This window comes from Onychomys torridus, chromosome 13 (genome assembly GCF_903995425.1).
Source record: "Onychomys torridus chromosome 13, mOncTor1.1, whole genome shotgun sequence".
NCBI lineage: Eukaryota > Metazoa > Chordata > Mammalia > Rodentia > Cricetidae > Onychomys > Onychomys torridus.
The window spans coordinates 42,430,169-42,455,931 of NC_050455.1; the positions used below are offsets into that span (position 1 = coordinate 42,430,169).

General features: G+C 36.9%; 1 protein-coding gene across 4 annotated transcripts in view; it reads left to right on the top strand.

The window, feature by feature from the left end:
- Window positions 1-25,763, top strand: part of Csnk1g3 (casein kinase 1 gamma 3) — a 92,565-nt gene that overhangs the window by 46,081 nt on the left and 20,721 nt on the right. The window contains exons 5-11 of one of the 4 annotated variants that reach the window (XM_036204967.1): window positions 4,038-4,186; window positions 6,115-6,349; window positions 16,446-16,531; window positions 16,657-16,741; window positions 18,963-19,111; window positions 20,045-20,140; window positions 23,594-23,689. In XM_036204967.1, coding sequence (XP_036060860.1) covers window positions 4,038-4,186; window positions 6,115-6,349; window positions 16,446-16,531; window positions 16,657-16,741; window positions 18,963-19,111; window positions 20,045-20,140; window positions 23,594-23,689 — 896 coding nt within the window. The remainder of the gene's footprint in view (window positions 1-4,037; window positions 4,187-6,114; window positions 6,350-16,445; window positions 16,532-16,656; window positions 16,742-18,962; window positions 19,112-20,044; window positions 20,141-23,593; window positions 23,690-25,763) is intronic. The other 3 variants (XM_036204968.1, XM_036204969.1, XM_036204970.1) reach the window with 3 other exon arrangements.

Sequence of the window (25,763 nt, forward strand, 5' to 3'; positions counted from 1 at the left end):
AGTTGGTCTGTCCACCAGCTGTTCCCCATCCTAACCATAAGGGTGAGCTCTCCAACACTGTCCCAGTTCGTTCACCCTATGCAGCAAGGGGCAAGGGGTGAGGGAAGTTCCCCTGCGGTCATGCCCCAGGTGGGCTCACCCACACCTGCAGAACCAGGGCCAGTTCTGCTGTTACCCAGGTGAGATGCAGGGTCTACTCTCCCGAGTGCTGCAGTTGGTGAGGGGCAGTTCTCCCACTTGCCAGCAAGTGGCAAGGTGGGGGAATTGTATTTTTTCCTTACCTACACTACCACCTAGCAGATGAGGGGGATGGGACCAGCTCTTCCATTCTCATGCCCTCAGGACCAGCTCACCTGTGCCCTGCAAACAGGGTCAGTTCTATTGTGCTGCCCAGGAGAGGTGTGGGATCTGCTTTCCCGAGTACTGTAGCCAGTGAGGAGCAGGACTAGTTCTCTCCAGTCTTGCAGCCAGTGAGGGTGGGGCCAAACCAACTCTGTGCAGCTACAGACATCCACACTGGTGGCAGTGGCAACAGGGCCATGGAGCGGACAACACTATGTCCCTGGTGGAGAGCCCTGGGCGGGGCAGGCTGTGTGCTGGCTCCTTTTCTTCTTACTGCCTGGGTCAGGCCACCTTCAGAATATTGAAGCATTATAAAGTTGTTAATGACTTGGTAACAATTTTATCAGTTTGTCTTGAATAGTTTCTCTGTGAGTTCTCAAGAATGCTTTGTTTTTGTACTTGTCAAAGGATAGGACTTCAACAGTAGTTTAGTTTAAGGTTTTAGTTGGCTTTATTTGTTTTTCTGATTTTGATATAGGTCTTGTAGTCCATATTGGCCTCCAAACTCACTGTGTATTGGAGGATGACCCTGAACTCCAGCCTCTTCTTCATGTCCTCAGTGCTCTATTTGCTGGTGGCATGTAGGTCACCATCCCAGCTCAGAATAGACCTTTAGTTCTCCAGGGTTAGAGATCAAAACCAGGGTATTAGGAACACTAAACAAGAATTCTGTCACTGAGCTGCACTCTCCGATCAGTGTTTCTTTTTTAAAAGATTGCACCAAGACCAGGTATGGTGGTGCACACCTTTAATCTTGGCACTGCAGAGGCAGAGACAGGTGGATCTCTGAGTTGGAGGCCAGCATCATCTGAATAATGAGTTCCAGGCCAGGCTATGCTAGATAATGAGACCCTGTCTCAAAAAACAAAACAAACCAAACAAAAACTGCCTCAGTGTCTTTCTGTAAACAGCCCAGGTGAGACCCCAGCTGAAGAGTGCCAGGTTTACAGATCTTCAACACTCGTAACGTGGAATTGAGTAGCTTGGTGAGCTAAGCAACAAGAGTGGTTTTATACACGGGACAAGGCTGACAAAAGCAGAAACAAGGAACAAGAAACAGATTGGCCATTTCAGGATTACTTCCTTCATAAGATAGTAGAGGGGAGACAGAACAGTAGAGAACACATGGCTAGTTAACGTCAGATCACGTCACTTTGTGTGAGGGTTAAAGTAGAGGCAACTTAAACGCCATGCTGATTGAAACTAGCCAGCTAGGGAATTTCTCCTGATTCCTGGAAAGGTTAGTTAAACAAGTCTGATATTTGGTAACACGGAGCTTTATTATGGGGAGCTCCATTTTGATGGTTGGTTCTGTTGAAGTGTGGTTGACTAGAAGAGTTCAAAGTGGATGATGTTCTTGTCTTGCTCCCAGTCATTAGTGGAATGAATTTGGTCTCTCACCGTTAAGTGTGGTGCTAGCTTGTAGCCGACATAAATGTGCTTTATGGGACTTCATCAGAGTTGTGTTAGATGTTTCTTTCTTTTGTGTTATATGACTTCTTCCCCATTCTACTAAATGTGAATTATATTGGTGGATTTTTAAAAATGTTGACCCAACTTTGCATTTCTGGGCTAACCCTTCAGTTATGGTATCTTACTTGGTTTTATGTGAATAATATGATCAATAAGTATTTAGTGAATAAAGATAGTGATGTTCCTTAAGTGTTTTTCCATTTTGGGTAACATTTGAAAAAAACTGACCACAAAATACTAGCCATATAATAACCCCAATTTTTTGAGACTTTATTCAGAGATTGCGTCTCTACAACTTTATTGGACAGTGGATGGTGAGTATAAGTAAGTAGAGAAGTCCTGTCATTAAGGAACTTTACAATCTTTATATCCTGTATAGTTTGACAGACTTTGATGATCTCATTTACTTACCTCTTATAGATCAGAAAGAACATACTAAAGAACAAAATAAAGGAAATACTTTACTAGAGATTGCTCAGTCGAGAACATCGTGATTAGCAGCTGTCAGTTCTGAGGAGGAGGAGATAGTATTGTGGGAAGAACTTTACAAACTGTGTAGTGGAGAGCTGTTGAAAAGTCCCAGGGGCAAGTTCTAGGTCTTGACTGTTGCTCCAGGCTCTGATTGTGCATGATTTATTTTAGTCAAAACAGGATTTTAGTTGCAGTGAGCTTTAGTAAGTCTTACCACGAATGATGAGTGACGAGTTGTTTATGCTTAGGTGGTGTGCTCCCTGTTGACAGCCCCAGGAGAATGGTTGCTGTTCTGGAAAGTGGGTACAGCTTGTACTTGTTTCCACTCTCTGTATCTGCCACAATTGTAGTATTCCAGTCCCCATGTCCTGCTGCATTGTCATCTTCACCTTGAAAAATAAATGGCGGGTGCTCTTGCCCAAACTGCTGTTATGGAGACCCACTTGAGCCTGAATGACACCCAGCCACACAGCACCACTGGTGAATGTTAGGACAGTCTGGGAACATGATTGTGCTGGCTTCTAGCTTTCTAGTTCAATGGTTTTTCTTCTGCCCCTGCAGCAATTGGCACTCAGATTTATAGGATTAACAAGAAGGAACCTATTTCCAAAGTTCTTCATTTAAAAGAATGGAAAGGATTTTGTTTTAAATTGTATATGGAAAGATAGAAAGCCTCCCACAAGAATTTGTGAGAGCAGAGCTTCATGTTCTCATATGAAACATTTATAAATGCAGTACTTAGGTAAAGAGATCACTCAATATCTATTTATTGGAAATTTATTTCTAAAAAAGAATGTTAGACTTTAGGTTTGTTATTTTATAGGACTTCATAATCAATTCTTAGTGACTTAAAATGTGAAACTTCATTATTTCCCTTTCCAAGGCTCAGAAAACCCGGCATGGCCTAGCTGGTTCTGCTGTTGACAGTCTCAGTGCTAAAATCAAGGTGTGAGTCTGGGCTGTGGCCTGAGGTTAATATCCTCCCTGTACTCACTAGGTTTGTTTGTTTTTGTTTGTCAGACTTCAGATCCTAATGACTGTAGGGTTGAGGCCTTCTGTTCTTAGAGGCTTTCCACCTTGTATGTGGATCTCTGCATAACACAGAGCTTGTTTCTTTAAGGCTCTGGACAAGCTCTCACTCATTCTAAATGGTTTTGATTCTTAGAGCTACTTTTTAAAGAAGATGAGATAAGGTTAGACCATCTAGGCTGCCTTTTGACTGACTTAAGATCTGCTGATAGGGACTATACATACGTGTACACACACACACACACACACACACACACACACGTGTGTTTTATACCTCCCCATACACATAGCCCTAACTGTAAGGGTGAACTCTTAGGAATTTTCCCACACTGATATTTGGGTTGATCTTAGCAGGATGCCAAGCATGGAGTTAGTAAGGACAGCAGTGACTACCTAGTTCAATAAAAGTAGGCTCCTGTTGTCTGAGCCTTTCTGATTATAGCTCAGCAGATGAGATTGTAGAGAGAGAGTAATGTACTTTCATGTGCTTCCAGGGACACAGTTACAGTGCAGGTGTGCTGAGCTGCCATGTGAACATCACAGAGTGGGTTTAGAGAAGAAGGAGGTTCATCAGAAAAGGGGTTTTTGTTTTTGTTTCTGGAAAAAAAATCGTTACCGTTAAAGTAACTAGAAAAATTAAAATATTGCTTATTGGTTTTCTAGGGAAAAGGCTTAGTATCTAAGGTGATGAAATTATTAAGTAACCTTTTCTTTTTCCCTAGATGGTATACCTCAAGTTTACTATTTTGGCCCTTGTGGTAAATACAACGCTATGGTGCTGGAACTGCTGGGACCTAGTTTGGAAGATTTGTTCGACCTATGTGATAGAACATTTTCTCTGAAAACAGTCCTTATGATAGCTATACAACTGGTAAGTGAAGCAGGGCGTTGGAGGTTGCTTGAACTTCGGTGTTTGATCGCAAGCTCCCTCCCTCCCTCCCTCCCTCCCTCCCTCTCTCACTGTATTCCTCAGTCTCTCTCTATATCTTGGGTTTTTTTTTTTTTAGAGACAGGGCTACTCTGTGTAGTTTTGGTGCCTGTTCTGGATCTCGCTCTGTAGACCAGGCTGGCCTCGAACTCACAGAGATCCGCCTGGCTCTGCCTCCCAAGTGCCAGGATTTAAGGTGTGCGCCACTGCCACCACCACCCGGCCTATATCTTGGTTTTTTTGAGACTTAGCCTCATGTAACCAAAGCTTGGTCTCAAACTCCCTATGTAGTGTATGTTGGTTTTGAACTACTGATCCTTCTGCCTCTCTTTCCTGAATGCTGGTGTTACAGGGTGCACCATCATGCTTGGTTTTCATAAATTTAAGTTAAAAGTTTTATTAAAGTTTTTTGACCTTGTCATATGGAGCATTTGACCCATATAATAGAAATGTTTTTTGCTTTTTATATTGTCTTTCTAGGATGCATAGAAAGTAAAATTACTGAGTCAAGTGCATTTTAGTAGTTAAGTAAATTAACATTTTAATTGGACAGAATGCTCACTTCAAGGGTTGAGGTTTTTCTAACACTTTTCTTGTGTAAGATGAGAACTTTAAATCCTCAGAAAAAGCGTTCTTAATATTGGAAGTTGACTTTAATGCCCTAATAAGAAAAAGTCTAATGAGAAATATACTTCAGTATTTAAATGTCAGAGAATCTATGAGGGAACATTTGAGATGATTTTTAGACAGTTTTGACATAAATGCCAATATAAGTATGCTGTAGAAGTCTTGGAATTGTTTTTATTCACTTAGTCATTAATTCTACTTCTACAGATTTGTGTTGGAAATATTTGGGTCACTTACAGTTTTATGTACAGGGCTAGATAAAATTGTAAAATAATGAGTAACGCCCTGTGGTGTGGAGCTAACAGGTGAATTGAATAAATCATGAATAGTCATAAAGTCATATGTAGCTGTTAAAGACTGCATTAAAAGAAGTTTTGTGACCTAGAACATGTTCACAAGATATTGTTAATTAAGGCATGGGTCACGGGAGTGTACTCCACAGTTTGTTAATAAACAGACTAGAACGGCTCTTGTATGTGTATGCTGGCATGGTACTGTTAACCAGGATCACCCCAAAGGGAACCTTAGATCTAAAGTTCTGTTTAGTTATTTTGTATGTTAAACATTATTTGAGAATCTGAAAATATTAATATAAATATATTATATTTATGGTTTATTTACCTCTGTAAATATACCTATATATTTATATAGTTACTATAAAATTTATATTAATAAAAAATTAATATAAATCTGTGTTATTATAGTTGGATTTCAAATTTGTCTGGTTTCAAGATTTTAAAGTGTTTAGTACCTGGAAAAATAAAATCTGTTATGAAAAAGGATACTGAATGATGCCAATTTTTTGATGCTGTTTTTTTTAAACAGGTAAAATTCATTCTTAAGGTTTTCTTGGTTATAAAAATTGCCTGATTGTTGAACTGAGAAAGAATAGTGTTAATTTTATGAATGTTTCTCTAGTTTTGATTTTGAGTTTTTTACTTTTAATCAGTAAGTTTTTTAACTTCATAACCTAGCATATTCTGAATATGGTGACTGAGTCTGACTTACTGCTAGGAAATTCATTTCTAACATTAGACACTTTCAATTACCTGTGACCGTGACAGCATTTAAGTCCTAAGTGATTAAATGCTCTTTAAGGAACTGAAGAATGACATCTTTTTAACTTTAAAGGGTTGAAACAGTTTCTAATTGTTTCCTTTCTTAAGTTATTTTTATTGTGAAAGTTCTGTCTTGGTTTTATCATTAAATCTAAAATAAAATTTTTTTTCTCTTTTTCCACTAAGATTTCTCGCATGGAGTATGTCCACTCAAAGAACCTGATATACAGAGATGTGAAACCCGAGAACTTCTTAATAGGAAGACCAGGAAACAAAACCCAGCAAGTCATTCATATCATAGATTTTGGTTTGGCAAAGGAATATATTGATCCAGAGACAAAGAAACATATACCATACAGAGAACACAAAAGCCTTACAGGAACAGCTAGGTACATGAGCATAAACACACATCTAGGAAAAGGTATGTGAACATGTGTGGAAGCTTGAATTCTGCTGTGTCAACAGTGTAAGTTGTTTGCTACTGTGTTTCAGTGTTTGCACGTTAAAACAGCTCATATTGTAATTTTTATTCACCATATACCTATAGTTTTCGTTCATTTGTATTTTGATAATACTGTAAAAATAAGGTCCTGTATAGGGTAAATGTTTCCTATGATAACTTGAAACGTCCAACCTTGATACAAGTAGGGGATTCATTTGAATATTTCTTTTTAAGATGAGGTAATGCCCAATTTTAACTGAATTCAGATTATAGCTCTCTTACACAGCTAGCCAGATTAGTAGCAACCTGACTAATTGGGTATAATGCTAACAGCATTGAATGTAAAGACAAGCAGAGCTGGCTTCTGGTGCTGTCTAGAATATTTTTTCCTAGCAGTGTGGCTTTAGATATGTTATTAACTTTAAAAATATATTTCCTGTATGTATAAAGAGTAAAAATATCAGCCATATAGCATTTTTATGGTTTTTTTTTTTTCCTTTTTCAGTTCAGGATCTAATTGGGACAATGTATTATTTGTATAGCTTTAATTTTTTTATTTTTTAAAGCAGGTCTACATCCTTCCCTTTCTTTATCTTTATAGTCTTAATCTTAATAAATTTTAGGAGCAAAGGCAATATTTTAGAATGTTCTTGGTTTGGGTTGCTTATTTTTTTCTCGATTAGATATTGGCATGCATTTTTAATACACATCCCATGAGGAAGTCTTATCCTTGTATTGTGTCAGGGTCAGTTGGTGTAATTATTTCCAGCTGGGTCTATTCACTTACTTAGATGCTACTTGCTCATGATACCTTCTTCTTTACACATCTGAAAATGCGTGAGAAATGGGAGTCTGCTTTTAAGCATAGTTTCAGACATGAAAAGATAAAAGACAGGCTTTATTGAGATGATATTTTTGGCGAGGCCTTTCAATAGCAAACTCTGCTGACAACTTTAAAACACAATTGGGTAGAGGTACCTTCTTTTAAAACCAGTTACACCCATATTTGCATGTGCATCGTCTGTGAGAAACTTTCATTTCATGGTTGTTGTTACAGACTATTTCAAAATAACTAACAGAGTTTCACAAGTATTTTATTGTAAGACATGAGGTCATAACTTCCTTATGGGCCAATGGTTTGTGTGTGTGTGTGTGTGTGTGTGTGTGTGTGTGTGTGTGTGTGTGAACAATGGTATATGTAGCAACTTTCTATTTGTAGGAAAGGCAAAATAAACTTTTGTCATTGTTAGGGAAGGCCTTCAGAGCTTGGGGAAGTGGCATTTAACTGTTGTAGGAATCCACAGACAACAAAAGCTATAAGATTTACCTTTTAAAGGCCTACGTAGCAAGTCTAATGTAGGTGGGTAATATTGATAGAAGAGGTGCTTGTTTGCCAGAACACAGGAATTTCTAATTTGAAATGATAAGACGCAGCTAAAGTGGTATGTGTTTGGGTACATTCTGTACACTTTGTGAGCTTGTGATGCATGTGGACATGAGTGTTTCATGTGTCTTAAATTTAAGTTACATGACTTGCTGAAGGGCGAAAAACCAATAAGAAAGAAAGAGGACCAGAGGAAAATGGGACTCTCGAATGTGGTTTTGACTTTGTATGTGTCTGACTGAAGCCTTCCCAGCTCTCCCTGGATTTTAACCACCCTCTTCCTTCTCTGTGCCTTCTTCCTTCTGGCTTTTCTTTCCTTTGGTTTTGCAGTGCTAGAGAATCAACTCAGGCCATTGCACCTGCTAGGCAAGTGCTGAGCTGACGAACTACATCCCCAGCCTGTCAGGGACCACTTTTAAGTCAGTAATTCATTCATTCGTTTGTTTGCCTCTCTTTATTTATATGAAAATTCAAAAGAGAGAATTGGTTGTTGGACAATGCATTACATAAGCATTTTTCCTTTTGAAGATTAACAATATCAGATTTAATCAGAAAAAAGGTATTTCTAGGATACTATAGATGAGTAGTTTAAAATCCACATTGTATAGCTTTTTATTTTTATAATTGCTATGGGTCTTAATATGGCATAAGGCCATTTATGCTCAGAAGACAGATACAGTGACTTAGTTATATCTTTGCATATCTACTTATGTCACTGTCCAAAGTGAAATAAATCCTCATAAAGCTGTGTGACAGATAGGGATTTCCACTGTCACGGAATGAAAGAGGCTGTGGCTGCTGCTGATTCTTCTTCTTCTTCCTCCTCCTCCTCCTCCTTTGTATTTTCATGCTGAATTGTTTTAGGTTAGCTCTAATTAGATGGCTACTGTTGAATAGCTTTTGAGAGACTTGCTTTGAGGCTCATTATTTTAATTCTTGGATCACTCTTCTGCTCTTTTATCTCTTTTATTGTTGAAATAATTTAAAGTTAAGTACTCTCCCCCCCACACACACCAGACAAGCTTAGAGAAAACGCATTGTATTTTTATTTTTTGTGAGTTTTTTTTCTTTCAACTTTATTATTATTATTATTTTTTTTACTTTGCCATGTTGTATAAATGTGGTTCCTTGTGGCAGCACCTAGCTTTTCCCTTATCTTGATTTGTTTCTCTTAACTTATAAGCCAGATTTACTGAATTATAGCTAAATTGAGAGAAATTTTAAGAGAGAACTTATTTAGAAATTAAGTGGCTATATGTGCTGAGTTCTTTCTCAGAAAAGAAATCAACATTTTTTTTGGTTTTCTTGATAGTGTTGGGTTATGTGTCTAGATGAGGGAGCTGTTACTGCATATTGTGCTACATAATTGTTTTGTTTCTTTTGTGTCGAGACGGTCTTTCTGTGTAGCCAGTGTGGTGTGAAACTCACTTTGCAGCTCAGGGTGACTTGGAACCCAGTTGTGTTTATCAGGCTGAGTTTGAAGTCAGCATTCTCCTGCCCTAGCTTTCAGAATGCTGGGATTACAAGCATGTACTCTCATTCTCTGCTCTTATATTGTCATTGGAAAAACACTAAAACTCATCTTTATTATGTAATTTGAATAAGTGTGAGTTCAGTGAATTTTGTGGCAAATGTGTTTCTGGATATTGTGTAGTAGAGAAAACTACTAAAACATTTTATAAGGAAATACCAAAGCAATTTCAAAAGATTTACTTTTATTTTTAATTATATGTATACATATGTGTTTGTCTAATAGTATTTACATAGAGTACAGTTGTCTGTGGGGCCAAAGAGGATCTTGGATGTCCTGGAACTGAAGTTACAGGTAGTTGTAAGTTGCCCAATGTGGGTGCTGGGACTTGAACTCAGGTCCTTTAGGAGAGCAGCAAGCTCTCTTAAACACTGATACCTCTCTCCAGCTCCTGAATATAACTTTACTTATATGTAGTAGATGTTTTGAGTTTTATATTTACAAAAAAATAATTTATACTCTCTTGAAGAGTTTTTATTCTTTGATTTCTCTTACCAGTTGGTACTTGTCTTTTGCCTTTGTTGTTTTTTGGTAGGAATTGAAGTAATAACTTTATCTAATTGATAAGGACAGCTACAGATAATTGAATAGTACTGTCCTATCTAATGGGGAAAGTAATGTTGAGTTTTTAATAGAAAAGCATTGCAGGAGGTCTGTAGTAACCCTGATTTCATTGTTAAGCTTTCCCACATGAACAGAATTCACAGCAGTGGATAGAATTCTGCCTGTTAAGTACTAATAGTTATTTAACCTCTAAGCCTACATTCCAGAATTGAGAGAATAGTTTCTACTTTCAGTGAAGTTATAACTTAAAACCATCTGATACATCTGAGGTTCCTAAAATGTGTTGTTTATGTAATGCATATATTTTTAATGAGTAAAACTCTAAATTAATTATATAAGTTAAATTGCTTTGAATTTCTTTAAAAGAAATTTTAACTGTACTTAAATCTCCATTTCTAATTTTTAGAAAGTTACATAATAAATCATAGCTTTGAGGGAAATACCCATTTTCAAACAGGCCTTTTCAGTTAAATGCTTTAGAAAAAATGTGAGCAGGTCTTAATACGGGCCTGATAACCTGTGAGAGATCTTTTTCATGTAACAGAACTCTAGCAAACTTGTAGGGTGTTCTTTAGTTACTCTATTTCAAAGAGAAAGTTTTCTTGTGACTTCTATTACTTCCCACTTGGTGACATTTATTTCTAGGTGTCACTTGGTAAAAGAACACAAAGAAAGCAATTATGAAGGTAGAAGGTGTTTGGATTGAGTTTTGGTAGTCAGCTTATTTTACTAGCTTCTGTTTGTGGCTTGAATTTATAATGCCTGGTATTTTATGAATCTAATACTGTCCTTTGATGGAGTGATACAGGTGAGATCACTTTATGATCTTTTTTCCTTAACTACCATTCTAATAGAATAGAAATGGCTTTTTGTGCTGTTTTTCTCTTTAACAAAGAATCCAATTGTAAGGTTAAAATTATATATATATAATATAGTGTGTGTGGGTGGTGTTGGGGTACATTTAGAAGGCTAGAGGACAGCTTAAGTGAGTTTCAAGTCTTTGTAAGCATATGCTATTTTACACACACACACACATCACTCAATCATTCATTCTCTATGGTAAAGTTTTATATTTTCTGGGTTTTGATACTGTTGTACAAAGATACTAGTTTTTAAATTTAGTTTCTAGTTGCTCATTGCTAATATAGAAATCTGTTTGATACTGTTGTATAAAGATATTAGTTTTTAAATTTAGTTTCTAATTGCTCATTGCTAGTATAGAAATCTGTTTGATACTGTTGTATAAAGACACTAGTTTTTAAATTTAGTTGCTAATTGCTCATTGCTAATATAGAAATCTGTTTGATTTATATATTAGTCTTGTATCTTGAAACCTTGATAAAATCACTAGTTTGAATATTTTACAAATTACTTAGAATTTTCTACACTGTACATTTATATTGTCTCTGAAGAAAAATAGCATTTCTGGACATCTTTAAGAAATTTTGATTTTATATTTATTATTTTATGTGTGTGTGGGTTGCATATGCCATGGTACTCAAATGGAGATCAGAGGCCATCTTTGTGGAGTGCATTCTCTCATCCCTTTATGTGGTGTTTGAGTCTCCAGGATTGCTCCATTGCGATGGCTTGTTGGCTCCCAAATACATTTCAATAATTAAATGATGTTTTTCTTGCTTTTTTGTACTATCAAGAATTTTCCATTGGATGTGGTGGCTCATGCCTTTAATCCTAGCACTTGGAAGGCAGAGGCAGGTGAATCTCTGTGAGTTCAAGGCCAGCCTGGTATACAAAGAGAGTTCTAGGACAGTCAGAGCTATTACACAGAGAAACCCTGCCTCAATAACTGCCCCTCCCCCCCAAAAAAAAAAAGAAAAAAAAAAAGAATTTTCCATATGATACTGAATAGAAATAAAGTAATAGGTATTTTTATTTTTGGTACTGACCCTAGGCTGTGTTTCTATAATTTAAAATTTATCTTAGGCCAAGTCTATTGGAGGCAGTAAGATCACAAACTCAAGGCTAATAAGTGTAAGTTCAAGGCCCTTTTGGAAAAGTTTACGAGAACTAATCTCAAGTGAAAACAAACAATGGAAAAAAAAATGGAAAAGAGAACTAGGAGTTTAGCTTGTTGGTAGAGTGCTTGTCTAGTATCCCTGAGACTCTGGGTACAGTTCTCAAGTACTACAACAAATAAAATGAATGAAAGACTAAGAAAAAAGAATGTTACAGGTTTTTCATAGTTGTCTTTTGTTAGGATAAAGGAAATTTCTATAACTTATTTTGCTGAGTTTTTATGTAAAACAATATGTTTTGTGGTGCTGAGGATCAAGCCAAGGATCTTGTGCAAACTAAGAAATGCTCAGTCACTGAGACTGAGCCCTTGCTGAGAATTTTTATGATGAATGCATGCTAGATTTTCTCAGATGCTTTTTATGTCTCTGAGATGATCATAAAATTCATGTCTTTTAAATTTTAACTACTAGTGTGTGTGTTACATGTGTGTGAGTGTGCAAGTATGCAGCACATGTCGAGTCCAGAGCAGGTCATCAGGGCTTTAATTTATTGCCTCATGACTGTCTCTCATGGAACCAGACACTTGCCTTTTTAGCTAGCAAGCCCTTGGGAACTGCTTGTTTCTGCCTCCAAGTCCTGGGGTTGGAGGCAGGTGCAGCCATTTCTGGCTTATGTGGTTGCAAGTACTCTTACCCACTGAGTCCTCATAGATTCTTACCCAGTCCCCCTAGAATCACCTTTGAAAGTTAAATTAACCTTATATTCTAAGGGTGAAGATTGCTTATTCAGGGAACATTACCATCTTAAGGATTTTGTGCTTGCTTATGAGATATTTCCTATAGTTTTTGTAGCTTGCAGTGATTTTGTTTGAAATAGGATAATATGATTTGAGAACTCTTATTTCTAAGAATTTTTGTTGACTTCTTGGCCTTTAGTAGAATTTATCAGTTATGCTTTTTATTTAGGTAAGGTTTTAAGTTGTATTAAAATGTTTATATATATTGCTTATGTGCATATGCATTTATGCATGTGTGTGTGTACATATGGCCCCAGATTATGTGAGAGATTTTTTCTGGGAAGATTAAATGCTCACATATGTCTGCTCATCTCAGAAAGCGAATTTACAACAGACCAAAGTTAACAGTTGCACTGGAGTTCAGTTCGGTGAATCAGTGAGTTTTTATTGAGGTTACTAACAGGAGTATGGGTGAGGAATTCCTTTCAGAAGCAAGATGACTCAAAAGCAGCCTCATCACCAAAATGCCCACCCCAGCACAGACAATGATGCATGAAAGTTTCCCTGAAGCTTTCTGTATCGCTTCCAGGTGGCTCAACAGGTCTTAGAAACCTTGGTGAGATAGCTGTCATTGTCCTTCTCCAGCAGTTGTTTAGTGCTTCTGTAACCTAGAGGGGCTCTAAGAAATCTTGCAAGCATCAGCTTCTCAGACATAAGAAGTTTGCTTGACTTGAGTCTCATCAAGCCCCCTTCTCCTCCCATAGAATGTATCAGTTTCGGGGAAATGGCTATGCAACAGCATATGTGTATGTAAAGATCAGAGTACAAGCTCAGGTGTTGATCCTTGGCTTCCATCGTGCTTGAGAAGGGTTTCTAGTTGTCCACTCTTGCATCTGTCAACTTAGTTGGCCTGGGGACTTTGAGACAGAAGGAACGAAGAGAAGAATTCTCACTGTGGGTGAGCTGAGATTACAAATGCATGTTAGGACATCCAGCGTTAGTGGGCTCTTTCTGAGGATCTGAACTTGGGCCGTTATGCTTGGTGGTGAGTGCTTTATCCACTGAGCCATCTCCCCAGTTCATACTTTAAAATTTAAATTAAATTTCTTTCACTGGCATAGAGCTAGTCACATATTCTTGAAGCAGTTTGGTAATCAGTAAATCTCTTTGTCTATTTCATCTCAGTTGCTGAGCTGGCACAGTGTTGGTTCCTAATTGTTGTAAATCATTCTTTCATGGTCTGTAAGATCTAGTCTAATGCCCCTTCTGTTGCTCCTTTTACCGCTCATTTGTGCTGCTTTAGTCTAGTCAGAGGATGAATGAATGATTTTATTGAAGCTTTCAAATAATCAACCTTTTCTTTTAGGTTTTTGTGTTAAATTTTTGTTTTCTGATCACTGACCTCTTTTTATATATCAGCCCCCATGCCCTGCCAAACTTATTTTGGGTAGTATTGATACGAAGACAGACAAGTAGTCAGAATGTAGAGTCCAGAGTATGAACATAGATGATCAGCTGAGTTTTGAGAATAATTCAGAGACAGTTTTGGGAGCAGGGAAAGTACTGTCAAAAACTGTACAGCCAGATTATCATTATTGACAAAAATGGATCTATTATTGCATTCTGTACCTAAAATAAAAATAAATTACTTCAAAATGTATAGTAGGTTTAAATATAAGAACCAAAGCTATAAAATCTACAGTTATAAAAATAGAAATCTCTGGTCCCAGAGATTTTTTTTCAGTTGAACATAAGCCAGTAAGAATAGTAAGAGGAAAATTAGCAATAAATTGGACTTCATGAAAATACAAAACACACACAGTTCATGAATGGTTTACAGTGGTAACATTTGAAGTTCAAGAGCATTAGTCATCAATAAGATACCGTTAATCCACGGTAAGCTTATATGTCATAGCTAATGGCCTGGACAAAATGTAAAAGACCGACAATGTTAAATTTCTAAGTAAGTGGTGGAGATCTGAAATGGCACAACCTCTCCACAGTGGACTTTAGAAGTGTCTTATGAAGCTGTGTATGCACTGCATGTGATGATGTGATGGCCTCCTAACGATTTACTCAAGATGGATGAGTGGTCGCACAAAGACTCAGAATGTTCATGATATTCTCCCTCCCACAATGACTGCAAACTGGAGCCTGCTTAGGTGAATAGGTGATTTATTGTGCTTGTCTTCATGAACAGCAATGAGCTCTTGATGCATGGAGCTCTATGGGAAATCTTCAAGACATACTGAGGGAAAGAATCCAGATATGAATCTGTACTGTATAATTCATACTGTATGAAAAATCTAATCTTTATTGACAGCATTTAAGTGGGATCCTGAGGCCAGAGGTTGGAGGTGGAAAGGGAAATTGATAGCAGAGCTATTTAGAGTTTCTGAGAAACTTCTTGATTGGGGTGGTAGTTATGCAGGTGTGGTGTCAAGGATATTGTGTATTCCAGTGAGCAAAGCTTTTCCCTCTAGGAATTACCTGACTGTACTCAGTATCATCTACTTGGAAAATGCACAGACCTCTGCTCCACTATATACAACGAGTCAGTTACCACAAGAGGCCAGCTTCTGCAAGCTTTTAAAAGTTTCCAGAATGCTTTCAGTTTTATTCTGGAGTTTGGATATAATATTTTCTTTATATTACTTTTCCTTTTTAAGACTCTGATACCCTAAGCATCCAGAGCCATTTTCCTGGGTAAACTGACCTTTCATCTTACTGAAGATCAGTACTTTGGAAAATTTGTTTTTCTGAAAGCATTGCATATTGTTTAGAATAATATACAGTAGGATGGCTCATTTGAGAAACATAGCTTGTATGCTGCATTTAAAGCATTTTTCTTCTCATTTGTTAGCATCTTTGTATTATTTTAAAAATCAAGGAATTTCAGTTTTTCAGTGACAATATTAAAATATTTACGTGTCTCCCAGAATCTTAGTCTGTTACTGTCTGTCATTTATATGCTACATATTTTGCTACAAAAACAAAACAAAAATCCTTAAAATAACAGTTGTTCTAGTAGCATTTGGGGGAACAAATAATAGTACAGGAGTTATTAATGTTGATATGTGTGTGACATGATTATTATTATTTTTTGGTTTTTTGAGACAGGGTTTCTCTGTGTAGCTTTGCGCCTGTCCTGGATCTCACTTGGTAGCCCAGGCTGACTTCGAACTCACAAAGATCCCCCTGCCTTTGCCTCCTGAGTGCTGGGATTAAAGGCGTGCGCCACCACCGCCCGGCCAAAATCTGTTTGATTGTTTGTTTGTTTGTTCGTTCGTTCGTTCGTTCATTCATTCATTCATTCATTCATTCATTCATTCGGAGCTGATAACTGAACCCAGGGCCTTGCTCTTGCTAGGCAAGTGCTGTACCACTGAGCTAAATCCCCAGCCCTGACATAATTATTTATTAGTTGGTTACAATACTAACTCTGTTTATTGTTAATAGAGAATATGTAGGATGTGCAAATTTTATGCTCATATGTGTTTAGGAAATTCAGTTAAAGAATGCTAAGCACTTTCAACTCCAGGGTTTCTCAGAACCTGTAGCTTGAGTCCTGTTCTGACTCTTTAAGATGGAGCTATAGGATACAGAGAAACTCAATTTGGCCATTGAACCTTTTTTTCTGTTGGCTGTTAGTTCAGTAAGTAGGTATCTAAGCAGGTAAATAAATTTCAGTAGCACTGAAGATATCTTATGGCAATATTTTAAAGATGACAATCTGTACAAAGAATTTCTATATGATTTTGTTACATAGAGATAGTAAAAATCTATATTTTACATTAATGTCATAAATGTAGAAATAATTCTCCATTTTTTCATCTTTCACTGGTGGGTGAAAGTGAAATTTGCTATTTCTCTTCTGTTTCAGAGCAGAGTAGAAGAGATGATTTAGAAGCTTTAGGCCATATGTTCATGTACTTCCTGAGAGGCAGTCTTCCTTGGCAAGGCTTAAAGGTAATTAATTGTTTTTTGTGTTTCTTTATTGGAGTACATAAAATCTTAATGTGTATTAAGGCCTTCTGTTACAACTAAATAGTTTTTAAAACACCACATTCTTATACTCCTCTTTCCTACTTTAGGCTGACACATTAAAAGAGAGATATCAGAAAATTGGAGACACGAAACGAGCCACACCAATAGAAGTGTTGTGTGAAAACTTTCCAGGTAATGGACGATGATAAATTTCATAAATTGAGACATGTGCTTATGCACAGAAAAACGCCAATTTTCATTGCTTAAGTTTATAAGTACTTTTTTATATACGTTGAAAAACATGAGCACTTTAAAAATGTGATTTAAAAGTTGTCAACAATTATTGCATAGAAACAGTTTGCTCCATAAAATGGCATTATATGAAGAAAATTCTTTTAATTATGTGAAGACCAGCTAAAGTCATGTTTCCTGCAGTGATTCATTTTTAATAAGTTGAAATATATGTTGAAGAATATAAGTGATGTTCTTTAGTGCACTGTTAGTTATTTGAGTCTCAAGGTCAAAGTTGTTAAAGATATTACTTAATTTTATTTTCAGAGTACTATAAAATATTACTGACTTTACTAATTTTAGGGAATTTTTATATTAAAGAACATATATTTTGAAAATAATTCTCTAAGCATTTATGGCAACTCAAAAGCAAAAATTTACTTAAATAAGCTTCTTAATCCTAGATTAAGAAATATTAATGAGGGGCTGGAGAGATGGCTCAGAGATTAAGAATAATGACTGTTCTTCCAGAGGATCCAGGTTCAATTCCCAGCACCCACATGGCAGCTAACAATTATCTGTAACTCTAAGATCTGACACCCTCACACAGAAATACATGCAGGCAAAACACCGATGCAAATAAAATAAAAATAAATAAGTTATTTAAAAAAAGAAATGTTAATGATTTGTTAATTAAAAGTTTATGTTTGAAGTTAGGCGGTGGTGGCACACGCCTTTAATCCCAGCACTGGGGAGGCAGAGGCAGGTGGACTCTGAGTTTGAGGCCAGCCTGGGCTGTAGAGTGAGTTCCAGGAAAAGTTCAAAGCTACCTACCTGTCTCAGGGGGGGAAATGTTTGTAATAGAAGCTTGTAGAGTTGCCCAGGTCGGTCTGTTGGTGGCCTTGTTCTGTCCCCAGGCCGGCCTGGGCCCTGCTGTCTTCCTGCTTTAACCTCCCAAGTGGCCTGCACCTCCAGGCTTAGCTGTTGATAGTTACTAAATATCTGGTATGGCTTGCATGGCAGCATGACGTGTACAGAAGACTGGCTTTGTTCAAGGTAGAAGTCTTACGTCACTTTGTATTCACTGGCTCTTCTATGTAATGGTAGCATAATAATAAGGTCAGTGCTTTGAAACAGTATATATTTCCTTACTCATTGTCAGTAAACTTTATTTTCTCTCTTGAAGTAACTTTTATAAATGGAAGATTAAACAATGTTGGTGACAGTTCCAGACGTTTTAGGTGTGGATAGATTGAGTTACTATATTATGAAACGTACAAACAATTTTCCAAGGAAAACGGAGGTGCCGAGATAATTAGCCCTGTAATTGGGTTTAGGTAGCAAGTGGAATAGTGAGAAAGTCCCTCTGTGAGGAAAGTCACAGGGCACCATGTTGCACTGTGAGTGAGTGGGAGGAGGGGCAGCAAATCTCCACATTGAGACTGCAGCGTTGGTAACCTGCTGCTTCTATCGGTAATGATGAAATACTCTTAGCTAGTTAACAGTGTTACCCTTAGACTTTTGCTTTTCCTTTCTTTCAAAAGTACAAATTTAAAAACAAATGTGCTGTAGAAATTTGTATATTAACCAAATAATTGTTTGATTGAAATGAAATGAAGGCTCTTACTGTGTTCCTGCATCAGAATTTTTTTTTTTTTTGAGATGATTTTGCTAGCTATTTTGCTAGCTCAGTTGGTTAAAGTACTGCTCATGGTGAAGGTTAGAAAAAAAATTTTTTTGGAGCTGAGGATCAAACCAACAAAAAAAAAAAGGTTAGAAATGTTATCACACGTTAGTAAGTTAGCGTATGTTGCTGATGCTGAAGGAAACACAGCAAACTGGTGCAGGTTTTCTCACAGGAGCTAGTTCCAGCAGTATTTTGAGTAAATTTTAAAATATGCATGAAGTACGCCTTGTGATTAGACAATCATGTCATTGAGCCACAAATAAACCTCTAGTACAACTCAAGACAGCTATTAAGATATTATTTTAAAAATGCTTTAACCTTTGGTATTAATGTTGCAAACAACTAATGGCTCACTTCTTTTCTTGTTTCTGTTCTCCCTTTCCCCCTTTTTAATTTTACTATAATTTAAAAATTTAAATTGAAGCAGAATTTTGTTAATATTTTATTGAATATTATAGAGATATGTAGTCAGAATAACTTTTATTTCCTTTCTAGAAGAAATGGCAACATATCTTCGTTATGTACGAAGGCTAGATTTCTTTGAAAAACCAGACTATGATTACCTAAGAAAGCTTTTTACCGACTTGTTTGATCGCAAAGGATATATGTTTGATTATGAATACGACTGGATTGGTAAACAATTGGTGGGTACTCTATGCTGTTACAATAGAAGATTATTTACAGTATTTTAATAGTACAGAATATTTGCATTGAAGATTGATTGTAGTTTGTAAGGAGTTCTTTTCATTTCCTGTTTTGGGACATTTCTTCAAGGGTCACCACACTTGGAATTGTATACAAGTTCTACCACTGAATTTCCTGCTTTTCGTAAAAGGGTGATGAGTTATTTTGGACTTTCTATCTTAATTTGTTTTTTAATACCAAATACGATATTTCTATATAGTATTCTTATGGAACTATAGTATTGCTGTTTCTTTATAGTATTTCATGTTCTGCTTTGATCAGAATTAAGAATTGTAAAGTTTCTTCTCTGAGTCAAGGTATTAAATATATAATTTTGTAATTTAAGAAGTATTTTTAAAATTTTATAATTATATATTAGCGTTGGATATGAGATTCATAAATACATTTTTACTTTTAATGTGAGAAAGTAACTTAACATTAGAAGACCCTTTATACACATAAAAGTTAATACGTTGAAAAGTGTTTAAATGTCTTGAAAATACTTTAAAAAGTAGCTGTGTTCTTGCTGGGCGGTGGTAGCGCACACCTTTAATCCTAGCACTTGGGAGGCAGAGGCAGGCAGATCTTTGTGAGTTCAAGGCCAGCCTGGGCTACAGAGCGAGATCCAGGAAAGGCGCAAAGCTACACAGAGAAACCCTGTCTTGAAAAACCAAAAAAAAAAAAAAAAAAAAAAGTAGCTGTGTTCTCTTTGCTTTACGATAGAAGCTTTTATCACTGTGCTTGAGAACAATGTTGTTTCTTGAAGACTTAATTTATTTAGCAATACCATCTATTGGTTCACTGATTCTTTTAAGAGAACGAGACTAATGAGACTGTTTTTGATGGGAATCCTGAAGCAGGCCATTCCAGCACTAACTGTGGTTCTCTTGCAGCCTACTCCGGTGGGTGCAGTTCAGCAAGACCCTGCTCTGTCATCGAGCAGAGAAGCACACCAGCACAGGGATAAGATGCAGCAGTCTAAAAACCAGGTTTGCTGCCCTTTGGATATGAAATCTTTACTTTTGTTATTGAGATGTGTCTTTTTCTTCAACCGGTCACACATCACACACACATGAAAGGATTGAAAGTACTTGTGTTTTCAGGAAACTTTCAGTTTTTGCCGTTAGTTTGAGAATAATTATCATTTCCTTATTCACGGTACCAATTAGTCAAAGCCTAGCAATATGAGGTGCTGTTAGAATGGAAGTGTTAGAATCATAACAACTTATGCTCTTCCTCTCTCGAGTTAATTCAGTGAGTTATTTACCGAATTTCTGCTGTTTAAAGTGATTTTTTTATTCATGTATTTTAGAAATACAGAGGCAAAGAAACTGTGTGTAAGAAGTGATTTAAACTGAGTGTCTAGGCAGTGTTTAGTTAAGAGCTCATCTGTCCCCAGAAGCAGACAAACATGAATGTGTTGTCACTCTGTGTACGTTTATCTCTTAAGGTCTGTTTTCTCACCTATAAAGTAGTAATGACACATGCTAACTTCTAGAGTATCATTTTAATTAGAATTCCAATAACAGAATAAAATAGAAATAAATTTACCGTCAGTAAATCTGAACTCAAGGATGGTGTTGCTGTGAATGATTTCTGTAATCAATGCACAGATAACTACATTTTGAAGTAGAATAAACTGTACTGCTTGGAATATACCACTTAGAAGATATGCTATATACATTTGCATATCTAATACAAAAATGGTTGTTTCTTGTGATGAGCCTGCAGAGTAAATGAACTTTTTTTTTTTTGAGCTGAGGATCGAACCCAGGGCTTTGCACTTGCTAGACAAACGCTCTACCACTGAGCTAAATCCCCAACATAAATGGACTTCTTTAGGCAAATAATGGAATAAAGGCATTTAAAGAGTAGTGAGCACGAGACAGGGAAAAGAAAGGAGGAAACAGAAGGCTTGGGAAAAGAAGAGAAAGGTAACAGAAAAGCAAGATGCTGAAAATCATTGATTATTTGTTTGAGGAATACAGGTCAGCCTAGTTTGTTGGAAGAGACTGTAAATTGGAGACCAGGCATAAGGAAGTGAGTGAGAGGAGATGTGGGTGAAGAGTTCATGTTTCTGGGAGGCCAGGGGCAGCTGTTGAAGACTTCAGCAGGGTTCTCATGTCTCTTTTCGCAAGAGGATTTTCCTCTCTCCTTGAATCAGAGTGTCTAGAAATTCTTAGTTATAGCCCTGTTTAGATTCTATCTTGCTTCTTTTTATTTTCACTTCTTTTATCCCATTAAAGTCCAAGTGATGGTTAAAACAAGATGAAAACTAAAGGGCAGAATCCAGTCATTGAAAGTGTACAGCTAAACAAGATGCTCACTTCCGGGCACCTTTAACAACATGTGTTGTAAGCTCATTTAGAAAGATTTGGTTTAAGAGTTGGACACAGAAAAATTGGCACACTGCAAAGTCTCATAAATGAATTCAACTATAAAATATAGTTGGTAACTTGAATGATCTGACAAGATAACTATGTAAGTACTGGGCTCAGAGGTTGAAATCTAGTGTTTCTGTTTTCTAAACTAGTGTTCGTTTCTTGGATGTCCTGGAAGAATGTCAGTGACTGGTCCTCTCAACTTGTCACTCAGGCTGTTGTGGGAAGGGAAGCCTGCAGTATTGAATTGCATCTTAACTTAAATGCTTTCAGGCTTCCGACTTTCTACTCGCCACAGACATAGCTATCTTAACGTGAACTCTCCAAGGGTGGGCTCGCTGTTCCCTTTGTAGTTCTTTCTGCACTAAGTGCAGGGAAGATTTTCTGTGTAAGGGTAATGTTTTACTAATCCTTTGTGATAGGGCTATGTATGGGATTTGAGACCTGAATATATAGTCTCCTTGCTAAAGAAAAGTTATGTGAATAGAAACCAGGCATCAGTGAACAGGTTTTTTTGTTTTGTTTTGTTTTGGTTTGGTTTTTTTATGACATACCCCATGGTTCACAGTCCCAAAGAAGAAAAACATGAGTTCCTTAAAAGGGCTGAACATTTTAATGACTGCAGACAGAGAACAGAGTCAGTGGTTGAAGTTCAGGAGAGCTATAGTTGCATATAAAATGTTAGGTACGTGCTAGTGTTTATACAGAAAGAGCGTGCATAGTTTTTAATATTTTCTCACGGAGGTCTGTCACCAGTTGCCAGTTGCCACAGATTATCTTTCTCAATTTTAGCGCCTTTTTAGATTCAATTTCCCGTAATGTATTCAGTGTCAGCTGCAAACCCACTAATTCCGACTGTGCAGTGAGAGAGGGGTGAAGACAGAAGTCTCTCTCACAGTGGGTTTGATGGCACACTTCATGCCATGGCCTTTGTAATTTCACACTATACAGTTTAATTTAGGAAGTTTACTCCCAGAATGGTTTTTTCCCATGTCCTTCTACTTATATTTAACATCTTTTCCAGAAAGGGTTACTCTGGCCTCCAGTGTACTTAGGCTCTCTTTATAGCCGAGCATACTTGGCACTTTGTGGCAAGATTTTGTGGAATTTGGTTGAAAAAAAGGGGCACCAGAGACTTTAGAACGTGTGTGGTCAGTGTGAGGAACTTGGTAGCACCGCTGAAGCTGGCCCTGGTGGGGATCCCACTGTGTCCGTGACCTTAGGATAGTATTTAATGTCTGAAGAGTTATCTAAAATCACTGGTTCAGAACCAGACCTCCAGGACTCTCGCTTCTCTTAGTGCTTTCCGTGTGTCCTGAAACAGGGAGAAATGACGGAGCCATTCAAATTTTTCCAGAAGAATGCTCGTGTCCTGTACTTAGTACCACACAGATTTAGATTTACCAAAGCGACTAAGGGATCCACAATTTTCAGTCTGTTTCATCAAAGAAGGCTCTTTAAATAGAACCAATTAAAAAAAATAAAGCAGTCGAGAGATTCGTAATTGTGAGATGATGACTTTTTAAATTGTTTATTTTATTATGTTCTCATAGTATTGTGCATAATGCTTTTTACTTTTCAAAGACCTTTTCTGTTTTCTCCTGTTATACTTGCAGTAGAAAAAGAATACAGCAAAAGAGAGAAACCTTTCCTAGGGTCTCAACCTCTTAAGGATTATTCTGTTCACATTGCTAAACTAACCCTGCATGGAGGAGCCACTGAGGTCTGTAAGGAAGCGCGGTGACGGCTTCCCGTGCACTTCTGTCACTTTACTCACTGGCTCACTGGTTCGTTTATGACCTCGGTGGAATCTGTGACTTCCCAAATTCTCTCCTTCTCAAATTTTATGGTTCTAACTTATTTTTATTGCTGATTATTACTCAATTTAACAATAAAAAATTATCTTTCATCTTCAGAGATAAATAACTGTATGTATTCAGAATAGTAAGGCTATTTTAAATTTTCTTTTATACATTTGTTTTGTATATTATAAGGATGAGATGTTTAACATATTGGGTTTTTCTTCTTCCATGCATGCCACATGCATTAAATAAATGGCAGTCGGCAGACCACAGGGCAGCTTGGGACTCCCAGCAGGCAAATCCCCACCATTTGAGAGCTCACCTTGCAGCAGACAGACATGGTGGCTCGGTGCAGGTATTTTCTGATTTTTGCATGAGTGATTATTCCCCAGATTTATACAACTAACCTTTTTTTGAGCTCATGGCATGATACTCTATCCTTATGAAAGCTTGTCGCCAAATTCTATCCATAATTCTATTCCTTTGTTACTTAACCAAAACCAAAGTTAACATGGTGCAGGAAGACCACCAGGGATGCTACAGTTTGTCTTAGTACAAGCAACAGTAATTAAGTCATACTGATGGCAAGTTAGAAAAAATGAACTTGAGTTGAGCTTGATTTTTAAATGTTAAGCTAAATATCTTTATTAATGCTTTAAACAAAACATTTAAAAAACTTTCCCCCCTTTTACTGATTTTGCTTCCTTCAAGTTTCCTTCATAGATATCTCAACTTTTTCATCTGTCCTACTTGGAAACATGGCCCTGTTTGCACTTAGAGAAAATAGCTGCTGGCCTCTCCCATTTATAGATACTCAGTAGCTGTGGTTTCTGCACATTTAAAGCAGGTCTTTCCTTATGGTTTGCTTCCTCTTTCCATCACTTCCTTACAGGAGCAGCTAGCTACTGCTCTTCACTGCCCTGCCTCTAAGTCTAACTATTTAGGTGTGATTGTAGAGACAGGGCAGACTGCAGCCTCATAGGTCTATAAAGTGCCTCTTCAGGGCAGTCTAAATGCTAGCTTAAAGTAACTAATGATCTTTATCTCAACTTGTTTCAGTTTGAAAACCTGATGTTTTGGTTTTGTTCCTCTGCATATTTCTACTTAAATAATTTTCCATTATATTTTATCAATTTTACATTCTTTTTAAATACATTATTAATAAACATAATCTACATTGAGTCATTTTATTTAAATTCTAAAACTCAGTTAAAAAGTAAGTCTTGGGCTGGAGAGATGGTTCAGCAGTTAAGAGTACTGACTGCTCTTCCAAAGGTTCTGTGTTCAATATCCAGCAACCACATGGTGGCTCACAACCATCTGTAATGAGATCTGGTGCCCTCTTCTGGCCTGCAGGCATATGTGCAGACAGGACACTGTATACATAATAAATAAATAAATAAATCTTTAAAAAAATAATTAAGTCTTAAGAGCTATCTTGTTTTCCTCACCATTACATTTTAGAAGTAAATAATGTAACTACCCATTTTTATATATAAAAATATATAGATTTTTAGTAACATGTAGTAGAACTATTTGAATAGTTCTATTAATTCAGGAGTGACAGACTCAGGAAAAGCTAAGTGAGCAAAGTATATTTAATTTGCATAAAATATGTTCATATGTTTTTGCTGCTTCTGAGGTCTCTTGTTTGTGTTGTGCTCCATGTTTCGCTAGTGCCCGGGAGATCTGCAGCAACCAAGGCTCTGGTAGAAGTCTGTCCTACATTTCTAGCGTTACTTGGAGTCTCTTTTATTGGCCTGTTGTCCTTTGTGTTTCCCAGGAGGAATGACGTCGTTCCCCCTCAGCACTTGGACTTCTTTCTTTTCTCTCCCAACCTTTCTGTCTGTTGAGATCCATCCAGCTTCATTCTGATATTCAATAATGTGATCAGTTTACCCAGTAGAACTCTAGTGAATACACAGACAAAAACAAGAGATCATACTCACTCTTGATTACATTTCTTTTCTGTCTGTTGAGATCCATCCAGCTTCATTCTGATATTCAATAATGTGATCAGTTTACCCAGTAGAACTCTAGTGAATACATAGACAAAAACAAGAGATCATACTCACTCTTGATTACATTTCTTTTCTGTCTGTTGAGATCCATCCAGCTTCATTCTGATATTCAATAATGTGATCAGTTTACCCAGTAGAACTCTAGTGAATACACAGACAAAAACAAGAAATCATACTCATTCTATTGATTACATTTCTTTTCAATCTTTTGTTTTGCATTTCTTCTTTTTCTTACATCCCAACCACAGTTTTCCCTTACTTCCCTGTCTTTTCATTCTTAAATGACTTAATACAATAAACATTTAAAAAATTTTAATGAGTAATTTACTAATACCTTAAGTATTGCAATGCCAGAATCTTATCCCATTGTAAAATGAAGATTGATTTATTTAATTCATTTGCAAATTA